Source organism: Varroa destructor, unplaced genomic scaffold (assembly GCF_002443255.2).
Source record: "Varroa destructor unplaced genomic scaffold, Vdes_3.0 BEIS01000003.1, whole genome shotgun sequence".
NCBI classification, from domain to species: Eukaryota; Metazoa; Arthropoda; class Arachnida; order Mesostigmata; family Varroidae; genus Varroa; species Varroa destructor.
In genome coordinates, this window is record NW_019211456.1 from 9,281,157 (window position 1) to 9,294,573 (window position 13,417).

Below are 13,417 nucleotides of genomic sequence, written 5' to 3' on the forward strand. Positions count from 1 at the left end.
TCGCTTTGCTCCGTTAAGGCTCGTCTTTGTTACCACCGCTCAATATTCCACGAACCGCAATGATAGCACGATCGCATTGCTGCCAATCGTGTGTGCAAGGTACTGCTTTTGAGAAAATAAATCAATATTTACTTGTATATAATCAATTGTACAGAGGTCAATTGGGAGCTGTGCTTCCGTTTATTCGCGCTTGTTTGGCCTACCTACGCCAATGCGTGTGTTTGTCTTGTGTTTCATATAGAATATAATTTTTCTCTTGCCGTTCTTCACGCCATCCTCTGACCGTCGTTGTCCTTCGAAAAACAGTTACCTGAGAAGGATTACTATAACATTATTTGCCTATAATGAAGCACATCGCTATACGATCACAGCTGCTGCTGCTGCCCACCTCTTCTCGTGCGCTTCTCGGGCCAATAGATTATTTCAAGCCTCGATTAATCGCCGTTCCAGCGGCACCAGCAGGAGGTTCAGGCGTCACCGAGCAGGCGATCACACATAAGTATTGCCGCCTGCTGATACACACTTCTGTTGTGCCGTCGCAGACCCCGTGCAGGACAGAAGAGACTACGGCGGCGACGGCAACGGCGACGGCAACGGCAACGGGCACTGATGCAATCTCTGCTGCGATCAACGTATAGCATAGCGTCCCAATAGAGTTACCCCATTAGCATATGTGTTTTGGCTGTCATTGCTTCGTATTTGTCAGCCAGTGAGCTAGTCAACGCACGGAAGCGCACGCACTCGACGGACCTTTCTGCCAACGACGTTCTGCTACGCCGTAACAACAAGGAGGAGCAGTTATGCCGATTAGTTTCATCGTCTATGGCCTTACGTGAGTCATGAATAGCCTATTCTGGAACGAACTAGCTTTTTCATTGCAACTCGTCTCTATAAGATTATTAACGTTTAGGACACCTAACGGCAATTCGGATTGAGGCTGTGACACGGAATGCCTATGCACAAGCTATTCAAAGGAAAAAAAACATATGCACTCGGAATAACGGACAACAGTAGATGTTCAGCCTTGCTTATGTTAAGTTAAACTTTTCTGCGCCTTACTAGATTTCTAACAGAGTCAATAAAATCAAAGCGAACATCAACAAAATGAGGAGAAGCAACTTCGCCAGATTGTTACTAGACATCGGGTTAAGTAGCCGGCTTTCGGTGATGACGGGTCGAATTGGGAAGGCCCGCATGCGTTGCTTCGTCATGATTCACTCGACCGTATCTGTGTCATTGTTACATCCTATAATATCAATTGTGTGACTGTATACATTCTTGTTGCATTCAAATATTCATTTATAGAAATCATCTGATTTTGCCTCGTCAGCACACTGATGATTACAATGTCTAATTGTACGTAAATATTAAAATAGTCTGATTAAGCAGCTTTTGTGAAGGATGTTCCAAGGGAGTTCCTAACCGTTTAGGTCGAATCGCCCGGTCGTGTTTAGATTGTGTAAAGTTATTCGGACCGAATATCGAGCTTATGCGTTATACAATGTTCAGTAGAACATTGTGCCACCATCGAGGCAAGCCGTACGTCTCAGTCATATGCCATCGTCCGACATATGATAGCCCCAACGAAGTCCTAATGCAAACGCCTTGTAGAGCCTGCAACAATTTAATTGTTCGATCCGTTGACTGATCTACCCGCTGGCCTTTTTAATGTCCTTGCAAAACCTACGTCTGTGACTCAGTCGGCGCTAAACGACGTTCCGTAGCAGCTCTATTACAAGCTGCTATCGCCTAAAGTTCATAAAGACGATCAACATGTTGCCCTACACTTTGCTGTTTTAACACAATGTCGAAGATCAGCTAGGACTTGTCGAATTGTCAAGCGATCATCTAACAAGTACATCTAAACGACTATAACGTATGTTTTGCCATTGTTTCTTGGGGGAATCGTATTTATGCATAGGTCGTTGAAATTTGTTGTGTGATTAGTCAGTTCTCGCCTTAAGCCGCGACTCTGTGTGTGATTGTACGCGTCTGTATTCTTCCTGCAACGCGTTTCCTCCTAACGGCCTACAGGACACAAGCGCCGAGCAGTGCTTAACAATGTCGCCTACCTAAATGGTGCAACTCGAGGCGTACTTCTACCATTACAAATCTGAATGCTGTCTATCTATAGTATAGTTCTAGTCCTTGAACTCACTACTCTACTCTGGCGAATACGTATGAATGACACTGTTGTATTTTTGTTCCCATGCGTGCGTAGCTTACCGCGTGTGGGTACCGCTGCTGCCTATATATGACAAGCCATTGTCGATGTGCGAGCGCCTTATGCGTGCTCGCAATAACTGCTCCTATAAGAGCTATTCTGTATAGACATGTGCATCAGACGTGTGCTGTCTGCCTCTCCTCAAGCCCTGGCACTTCTCTTTCGGCCAAGTATTCATCACTCGTTGCTTCTAGCCGTGTGGCAACGGCTACGCACCGCTACAGGGTTTCAAAAGTCACTCCCATCCTAATCAGCGCTAGGAAATCTGATCCTGTGCGATCCGGCAACGAGTCCAGAGGAGTCAACGATCAAAGAGAAGCTCGAGTCAACGTCGCCGCTGCCGCCGCCTCCGTCGTCATCATCGTCACTACCGCCGCCATTGAAAGCCGCAGGGTTCTGAGGTCGACGAGTCGCGAATGACAGTGATTTCCCCCACCAGAGCCAACTTGAACTATGTCGCTGTTGGTCCACCCCACCCCAAGAAGAAAAATTGCTGTTTTTGATATTTTACTGTTCCTGCTGCCTTAGATAGATATCGCAGTACTGCGATAGAATATCTGTTCACTTTGCTAGAGTCCAACTAACGACTGGCGTCCACAGTCAGTTTCCTCGATACTTTACCGTTGTGTGGCTTGATTTCTGTGATGATGACTAGCGTCAGCTGCTAGCTACTTTGTTAGATATATTTACATATAAAAGGAAGCCAAGTTAGCATGTAACTGATGGACGGATCGACTTATTCAAGCTCCGTCATAGAGATCGCCAAAATCATCTCATGATCATGAGGCTGATAGTGCTGCTTTCTACCGGTACTGCAACGATCTCGGTACCTCCCCTTCGATGGATTGTGGCGCTTCATGGCGAACCGCCTATAAGCACCAGTCAGAATGCTAGCGGCAATCATAAACTTACAATCGAGAGATCAGAAGGCAACGTAGCTCTGAGGATCGAGGTCCTATAAATCGACATGAGAGAACGAATAGTCAATAGCATTACAATTAGCACGGAACAACTTCTGGACTTGCGGTCACTTCGAGTTACATTGCAGAAAGAATTGAAACGTTCGTCTTCAATATACAGTGGTCTTTTACCTGGTAAATGGGTATAATATGCGTGGATAGCTTCTGCGACAGGAGGGGATACCTCGAAATCGATCCATCGCGTTGATGTCACTTATGGCTTCGATCCTTACACAGAATATAGTGCACACACTTCAGTTCGACTTCACACACGGGCTGCGTTTCCATTCTCATTCTTTTGTTATTAACGGCGATACGCCAACGGTTGTCAGCTTTCATTGTTAAACAACAGGAAAATCACTAGGTGACTGAATAAATGAACGGATGGATCAACTTGAGGCCATCATCGTCGTCGTCGTCGTCATACCAAACGGCGACAGCGCTCTAAGGCTTTCCTTTACTTTAAATTGGTAGGCCTCTCTTCTCTTTCCTTTGTTGCTATAAAGGCTGCCGTTAAAAGCGGCCGCGTTGCTATTATCATCTCGATGCCGCAGATGCAAGGGTTGCGTCCACACATTTTGTTGTTACTCGTCAAGAAACGCGTCCCGTTTGTCTGCTCTCGAATGTCTATAGTTTTATGTATGTGTGCGCATACAGGTTCACCCCTCATTCCACGCCGCCTGCGTCGGCCTATTGGAGTTAGACACGACGCATTGGCTAGCCGTTTGCTTGCTTTCATGCCTTATCAGTCCTCCTTTTTTCACTTTCTTTCTGTGTGTCGGTGTCCTTTTGCCATCGACTGAAGGCTGACAACAGAACGGGCCGGGGTCGAAAAGCGCCGCCAACTCCATTAAAAGATTAGCCGGGTTGCTGGGAGCCAGCCGGCCCGAGAATATTCAGGTACCATCCACTCTACCAACACCATCAACAGTATCAGCACAATTTTATCACTAAGAATGGTAGCAGCAGTAACAACTGCATCGTCATCATCATCATACCGGTGTCGTCAGCAAGCAGCTACGCCACTTCGGAAGCTGAGTCAGCAGTCATAGACGTGTTATTGTTTTTTTCCACGTCGTACTACTACAGAGGCGGTCTTGCCGCCGGCCTGGCACATGACTGTGTCCGAAGTACGCGGCTCGTAAAATATGAGCGCTAAATAGTAGCCTGTAAATGTGAACCCGAACAGTCATGTCTACGTCGCACATACACTAACATGGACAAACAATGTACGTTGGCATACACGGCGCAGCGATATTATTAGCGAGCAATTATACGTGTGGCCGGACCGCTCCGTACCTGTTTCAGCGGATGCTGCAGGCAGCTCCCTCAACAATGACAACATCTAATATAGTAATTGTTAGAACGGAAAAACACTGCTATCACTAGTAAACGGTACGAAGCTATGGTATTAGCATTTTGATGGAAAAATGGTGCGGCTGGTTATGAAAAAAAGGACAAATACCCATAAATTAACAGAATACCACAGCAACGCTTACAGGACACATAAGTGCGACGTTGTGGAGAATGAAAAAACGAGAAAAGGATGCCAAGTCATTCTTCGTATTTACACATCAGTTCTTCGGCGAGAGGTCTTCGAACTCTGCAACATCGGTAGCTTCATTACTAGTTGTACTTTATTTTCTTCAGAAAATAGATGCTTATTAAAGATGACCCCATTAATTAACGAATTTCTGGTTCCATTATTGATCGTGCAGCTGACTGTTCAGAGGTCGGATAAGTTCGTGATACAACAGTCGTTGAGCACGTACGTCGCAAAACCTCATCACAGGACTTTTCTCATGCATTGCACTAACCCTCGTATCTTCGGCAAGAATTTGAGTCGTTCGAATGTTTGTCTGCCCTCTGGGAGAATCTTCCCGGTATACGCACGTGGTGAAAAATCTATCAATAATAAATAGCATTCATCATTCAAATGAGGTATCTAAATCTGATGACGAACTATGAATTCTAGTGCTTCGAAATTATATCAGTGATATACAAGTATTGAGAACGGTATTATTTCAATGAAAATCAAGCTAACTGTTCGAGTCGTTTAAGCCCGTCGAATCATCCCGCCTAACGTCGGGTCGCGTGTGTGAATACTAACGCGATCTAGTTCTAGACTGGCCGTGGCGGTGCTGCTGCTATATAACATCAGCAATAGTAAAGATAATTACCGAGGATAACAAAAATATCTTGCAGCACGGTACGTCGGCAGCATGCACTGCGGCATGAGGAACGACCCCCCGCTGAAGGCCTTCGGGTCGGTTGGCCGGCCGGCTTGCAGTTACTGGATGTTGAATGTACTTGACCAGGATTAGGGGTAAGCACTGGCCCGTAACAACCGCATCCTAGCAACAGCTGACCCGACTGTTATAGAGTTGAGCTATAATATGCTATAGTACAACTACTATTAAAGTGTAGAACATCGTGAACACGGCAGCGGGCAGCCGCCGCTGAGGCTGGAGAATGTATTGCGACGAGCACCACTACGATGGCGTTTAATAACAATGCAATTATCACTACGCCAATAACACACGCTAAAAACGTGTAATACAGTTAAACGAATGCACGTCACCAAACAGCGTTGACAAATCATATATATATATATATATGCGCGTATAAATATACATAATCTCTCTGATTCAACATGGATTCCGTCGTTTGTGTGCCGACAACATTCTGCTACTGTTATTATTATTATTAGATCGTACACACAATGCTAACCAATAACTGAATACGAATGTTTCTCTATACCATCCCGCCTTATGGCCGACCGACTCATGAAACACATAAGTGTACTCACACGCTAAAGCTACATAATTTCTATAGCTAGGTAATAACGGTCGGACCACGTCTTGATTTACCGTCTATATCGTCTCGTGTACTACTCAGTTGAAAGCTGCGTGCTTGAATCTACAAAAGGTCGTAGCATATAAAAACGCTATCGAGCGATAATTGCAACCAGTCAGCTAGGCTGGCTTCATTGATTCAATGCTGTGCTGCCGTTTCGGATTATTCTATTTAATCTTAGAATGCTATCGGATAGAGAAGCGGATCCAGGAGCAGTCACTCACAGAGCTTTCGTACATTGCATCCTCCTTATCGCGTCAGCCTCATCGTACTCAGAGCAGAAATTTCGCACATATATCTACGTGTTTGTAACGCCAATAACGTTATCTGCTGCTGAGTAGGGAACGGGTGTTCATCATTTCGGGCTGTTGCCGACGCTGTCTTTGGCCAGGCAACACTTTGCCACGGAAGTTACAGACTAGCCAACAGCAGTCGCAGCAGGACGAGCAGCAGCAGCAGCGGCGGCGGCGGCGACGACCAAATCAACGCATTACGACCGAAGTTAGGGCGTCTCCCTGCTCGTATCTCTTCAGCGTCATCATCGTTTCTATTGTGGCTATTCAGCGTTAAAATAGGATTATAGTAGTACTGCTTGCATAGAACGGCGCCGTCGAAGGCGCAGCGATATTAAAAGCGACAGCGGAAGAATAGCCGACAACGATGAAGTAAGTCAAAAGACGCGAAAAGACCCAGCGGCGGCCATAGCATCGTGTGGTTCCGATCGGATCGCTTACTCGCTTCTCAACGAACGAATGAAAGACTAACATCGTTGCACTAACCGTCCAGCCAAATAAAGTTGAGCTGCAACTACCAAAGACTGATTGGGCCCGTCGGCCCGAACCTGTAGGTGGTGCCACACGTTAGCACGCTTCGGGCCCACTCTACTGTTAAGTGCGGCCAACAATCTCTTTCTTCTGCCGGAGCGGCGGGATGGCTGCTGTCGATCGGATCTCGCAATCGTACGGTGATCCACGATTGTTTTCTCGCCGTCAGCGCGTCGACGTATATGCGTTTGTGTAAGGTGTAGCCGATTCGATTCAAGTCAGTTGAATAGAAATAGCGATAATTTCTAGGATGTTCATTATACTGAACGGCAGACACACACACACACACACACACACAGATACTCAAACATAGCTACTAAAGGACATGCTGAACCAATGGTATGAAGCTAAAGCCGCTTATAGTATAGGTAACGTACAAGGAACCTAGACCGCTGTCAACAACGGAACATCCCATCACTGAATATCCCTCATGATTTGACCGATTCGTCTTCGCCCATTCGACTTTGGGTGAAACATGGCTACTGCGTCAACAAGTACGTCATGCTTAGGTCAGGTTAGGCGAATCTGGAACAATACCTAATAAACGTAATTAGGAGGAAGGCCTGCTATAGAGAAGCGAAAAAAGTTGAGATAAAAAGCTCTAGCGATTATTTTGTTCCATTTTTTCATCAGCGAGCATTTATGACTCGCATTAAATGAGCTGTACAGGAGAAAGAATAGGTTTAGCCCATAATAAATCATATTATATATGGCGGCCATTTTACACAAATGGCCTATGTCCTCGCTGTGGGTAACACAGTAGTTATCAAGCAAATACTGTTGACGGTGCCGAGTACTGGGCTAATCTACCTCCAATATACACAGATAGCTGCCATAAGAGATATTTGACCTCAGATCTGCCTGGGCGTATGAGAATACATCGATATATATGTGGAAGATATTATAATTATCCCACACGTAATTATAATATCTTCCGGTAGCTAATTAATACCTTGTAATAAAGAGCAATAATTGTTTGTTAATTAACTAATCACTCTATAATTATATCCGCATATATAATAAAGCTCTTGATAAGCATTTCCATAGCATGTGGTATTGAGCCTATCATATAGATGATAAGTTCATATGTCCGATCATTGATAAATGCCACTAGCCGTAATAAAGCTTTACACTGTAGCTATCGTTTTAACGGAGCTATCAGACATAGTTCCGCCCAACGGTCAAATCTGATCTGGCGAAATATGCATTTGGACGAATCATAATCAGATCACATTTGCTTACTGCATTAATCCGCGATAGATGCATACATGCATACATCTCTAGGAAAACTGATCGATAACTATCTGTTTTAGAAAATCTCTCAGAGGGCGAAAAACCTATGGAGATACGAGGCTAGCTAACTAACTTCCACGATTGCTAAAGAGATTGTGGGTTCATTATCAATGATAAGGATGTCATAGCCCTATTATAATCGAAAGTTAGCACGTTTGCGTTATCGACTGAATACAGATCCACTAAACGTTGAGGCTAGCTTAAAATGAGTCGCCTCAATTTCCCGATCGAACATTCGTTTCTACACACAATGTTAGTTCTGAACTCCACGAGCTCTGTAGTAACAATGTTTTTTTAACGTTTCGTAGGACGACAGTTGCTAAACGACAGATCAATTATTCACCGGAGCATCCATAACTCTAATGGTGCTACATAAAACGATAATTGTGTTGACTCCCTCCTCACTACAATCGCCAATCGAGTTTTACATATGTGGCCTAATACGCTAAGGCCAGCCTGTATATTGGTACGAATCTAAACCGACAGTAAGGTCGTTGAATTAAGTTATAGGCCATTTACGCATCACGGAACAAATCGAAGCACGATACGCATCGGAGTGCAGATTGACAAACAACGTCGTACGTCATAAGCAAATGTAAAGGCTCAGCTAGATCAGGTAATAAGACGTCATTACAGTTCGGTGACGTATCATTGAGAAACATAGTTCAAATGAATATTAAAAAAAATGGTTATTCTTAAATAGATTCATCACGATCCATATCAGGACCTTACATACAATCGCTGGATGACTTTATAGATATCAAGTCGTTTTTGCCGTCCTTCAGAATTTCGTTCAGCGCTTATGCGAAGTGATCCGAGATGATCTATTCTTTATTGTGGGTCACAGTGAGTAGAACATCTCCGCAATTTAAGGTACAGCATCACAGTGAGGAACATTTAGGCACGTATTATTTTCAAGGAAATTCAGGCCCAGCTAAGCTGAGACAAAATCGATTAATAAATACGTATCTTTTAAGCACCCAGAAAATGGACTTGGTCCGTGTATGAATTAGGCAAACACAATTGAACAAGCTTCAGCCGTCAATTGTGTTCTATGCGTCTATGAGCTATACATGAGTATGTACGTTGACGCATGCCCGACACGCAAAGTATTTCAATTTTTTTTTTATCAGTTTTAGTGCAAAGTCATAACTCATTTATTATCGTGTAAGTCCTTTTTTCATATCAATGTCGATGTATGCACCTAAATATTGCTCTATGTTATCGATTGATAGTAGGCATCTCAGGACAAATCTATACCGTTGATAAACTGAAACTACTGAACTTTAGCTGAGTTCTTGTACCTTGGACGCGTTCACTTAGCTATTTTTATGGCCATAAGCGAAGAGTTAAATGGTGTGATTTTCGTCAATTTTTCGCCCTCTGCCAACCTCGGTATGAGGAACACCCAATAAAATAAATATCCAAAAGGTAGATAGAAAATCATTGCGTAGAGTTATGACGCTCCTAATCCATGCTGAACTTCGACTATATATCTCTGTCGCTGTCTTTGTTTTTGTCAGATTCATGCATGCTGGTTCATTCGCTTACCGTTGTTCGATGCGGGTGATTCGGAACGAGCCATAATCGCCGCGATACTAAAGTCAGTTGCTCGAGGGCTTGAGGTCTGTCTAACGCCTTGTGCAGGAGCGGCTGGCAGGACAGGCAGCATCGGGAGTACAGGCCCCGGAGGTGCCCCAGTTTGGATGATACTTGGTGGTAGAACTGGCCCCGCGCTTTTGAGCGCACCTCCGCCGCCCTCCTCCATCTCAACGACCATACCGCCGATGGCCTTTATAGTTGGCAATACGTTAATTGCTCTACAACACCCGGAGTGAATCTGTATAGTCTCTCCAAATCTGGCGAGCTTCAATCGATATTGGCTTACCGGCCCACAACACAATCGCATAAACACGCGCTCAAAGGATACACTGATACCATCACAAATGGCTTGCACAACAACGCTACGGAAGTCCACTGGAATAAGTACTACCCGCACACGTCTTCTTTTCGATGATGCAGATGGCGATGATGGTACTGTTACGTTTAACATAAAAAGTAAAGTAATATAATAACTAACAATAGCAACAACAATAACAACGACAACGATAACAACAATAACAACAGCAGCAGCAGCAGCAACAACAACGCATTTCACAAATAGACACTATAACCGCCACAATCCTGGGCTAGCAGATGCAACGCAATCACAAAATGACGATAGGTCGCTGCCAGGCACTACGCTTTAGGTATGAAAATCATAGTGATCATTAGCAGTATTCATGTCTTTGTCGTATGTCGCTCGTTGCGAGGTGACTTCTGTTGGCAGAAGTTCGCGAACCCTCTGCGAGTCGAACGTAAAGTTGCAAAACAACTAGAGAATATTTTCCGTGACAGAATACGCGGGACTGGGGTGCTTCTTGCCAAAATCAACCTCCTATTTAAATGCCTGCTAGATCCGGAGGTATTGATACGCCTGTGGTAATATAACGTTGAAGCTGTTGCAAACGATGACGAACAAAACAGAGATTGCGTTTGTTGACGGTCCCGAGGTAGGAACGGGGGCGCCCACTCAGCAACTAGCGTTTGTAAATCGCCGCCGGCTGTGCTATGCGCTGTCGTCCGGTCTCTCTTGCGAAATCATCAGTTTGTCGTGATTCAACGTGAGTAGGAACGATTGAATAAGCTGAACTTGGCTGACACTGCGTTCCTGATCCGAGAGTGTTCGTATAGGCTTTGCTCACTTCAGCGCTAGCCGGCCAATTCTGGCTGTCCTGGCCAGACTGCGCTAAATTTGATGTCGCTGGCTTCTCGCCGGACTGCTGGTCCTGTTCAGCACAAGAACATGATCGAAACACATGAACGGACGCTCTACAACGTTTGCAGCAGCAGCAGCAGCAGCAGCAGCAGCGGCGACGATGGCGACTTCAGTGTCAGCAAGACCACGACGACAGCAGCAGCAGCGGCACGAGAAACAGCGTTTCTTTGCGCCAGAGCCAACAGCCAGCTGCCGTCTCGACACCAACGAGCAGAGGCCAACCAAAGCCGATCGGAGAGCCGCCGATGAGAAACACAACGTACCGATCGCAACCCTAAGCGAGACAGTAGACATCTTGTTAGGGGGAGAGGATGGTCCGCCCACTTGACGCGGCGGTTCCGTTAGGCGGAGCGTGTTATCAAAAGGGCGGGACATTCGACAGCTTTGCAGAAGGTGCGGCGGCTCACCGCGGACATGCGTGCATTCGTCGCCAATTTCGATTCACCCCCGCTGAAACAGTTACATCGACACAGAGGTGGGCATATCATATACTTGCTACGAGGGTTACTCGTTACGAGTGGAAGTAAGTGTGTGCGAGAGGATGTGGTCCGTCCCCGTGTCAGTCTGGATCAACTGGAATGTGTGTGATTCGGCGACGATGGCAAACGGTAAATCATTTTTGTCGTCGTCGTTGTGGAAAGAAAAAGAAGTAATAGCTGGAGCGGTGGTGTGGCTGCCAGCGTGATCGTGTTCGGTCAACTATGGAAAATAGAGGGCCCTTTATGAGCACTGACGAAGCTATGCAATAGGACAGCTCTCCATAGGGTAATACATCGACAGCATCTCTGAGAGACAAGAAAATGTTGTGACACGAGAGCAGAATTTAGCATTTTTTCCTGTTTATCGGTAAGAGCAACTATTTAAAGTAAACAAGCTACTGTCTCTGAGTTGAATGCAGTGGCGCGTCTGCGCCGTCTTTAATTTCGTCGAACTTTACTTTTTGGGTAGATCCAAGCAAGCACGGGTCATTGTATACTGCTTCGAATCGATAACGGAAGACGAGATCTATCGGCAATGATAATAGCCAGTTGACGATACATTTGCTTCGACTTTTGTCGCACGGTTCCGTCCTCGCTGCCGCTGTCGACTGCGTTCCGGCTGCGTATATGCTCACTCACAGCAGTTTGCAAGAAAGGTAATAGAAAGGACGCCGCCGCCGCCGCCAACGGCGACGCCAAAGCCATGTCATCAAACGGTGAGTTTGGCTAAACCGATTGGAACAGATGATGAGGCGATATTTTATGTTAAGCAGTGGCTGATAAGCGACTCGGCAGTCGGCTTGTTTGTCGACCTGATCTTGTTGCTATGTGAACGCTGCCTCTCTTTTTCTGATCAAAGGAGAGCGTCTGGCGTATGTGTGTGCAAGTATACTTGGTGTTGTTTGATGTGAAGATGCGAGGGAACGAGCGACCAGCCGGCCAGTAAGAAGCCATTGATGGCAGCTACGAGGACACACATGCACGACGTCGTTCATCTCTATTGTATGTTATATGCGACAGATGGCCGCCAACCAGCGTCAATCGGCCAGGCTGCTGTCGCGCCATCCAACCTCTCGTGATTGGAGGGAGTCGGCGGCTGCTGACGTTGAAACCTTCCTGTCCATATAATAGGCGAATTGTGGATAACCGAGAGATTGCTACTGTCGTCGTATGTAAAAAGACGGCACGACACCAACGGCACCAACCACACCGTAAGTGAAATCGTTTTAGAGACACCCCCCTCGGTGATGGCGGCAGGGGCGTTAGCAACAACAGCAGCAGCGTGGCAGCGGCCGCCATTTGAGATCAAGAAGAATTAGGCGGGCGGTAACAGGCAACAGAGCTGTGGCTCTATTTGACGCTAACAGATTGAATCTCCTCACATCTTCACCACGTAAGCTAAAGCATCATCATCTTCACCGCCGTCGTCATCGTCCACATAGTACCCAGCTAAAAGTCGAGATGACATCGCCTCGTGCATCGATTTCAACAGCCACAGCGGCAGCACTCGCAGGACAAAATCGACTAACTCACAGCGGCGATAATTTCTCCAATTTCATGATGGTTCTAGCCGTAATGGCAGAAGCAACGGTTCGGACAGCAACTGTTCCACCATGAGCATCAGCCCCGGTTGCCGCGTAACGCCAAAAACGACAACGAGAAGTAATCTCTTTCGTTCACCAGTCCTTTTTAGTATTCTGGCAAAAGAGCACTACGATACAAGGGTATCGATCGAGCTGTAATGAAATTGGCAGGGAGCGCTAATGAGTTCGGTGGTAGGACGCAGCAAATATTATAGCGGCAGGATATATGTCTAACTGAAGCTGTTATACGTCGCATGGCGATTAAAGGGGTGGTCACTGCGAGAAGATTTGAAAGAAGGGTAGAAAATGTAAAACTGTTTTACATGTCGGATCCGTTTTGTCACCGCCATTATAGGCGAGATCGAACTAGCGTTCAGCTGT

At 45.8% G+C, this 13,417-nt stretch overlaps 1 protein-coding gene across 1 annotated transcript in view; it reads right to left on the reverse strand.

Moving 5' to 3' along the window:
- LOC111247475 (uncharacterized) overlaps nucleotides 1-11,222 on the reverse strand; it is a 54,162-nt gene extending 42,940 nt beyond the window's left edge. Inside the window, exon 1 of the mRNA XM_022798416.2 lies at nucleotides 9,708-11,222. Within this exon, the coding sequence (XP_022654151.1) occupies nucleotides 9,708-10,209 (502 nt within the window). The 5' untranslated portion in view covers nucleotides 10,210-11,222. The remainder of the gene's footprint in view (nucleotides 1-9,707) is intronic.
- Nucleotides 11,223-13,417: the final 2,195 nt, after the last annotated feature.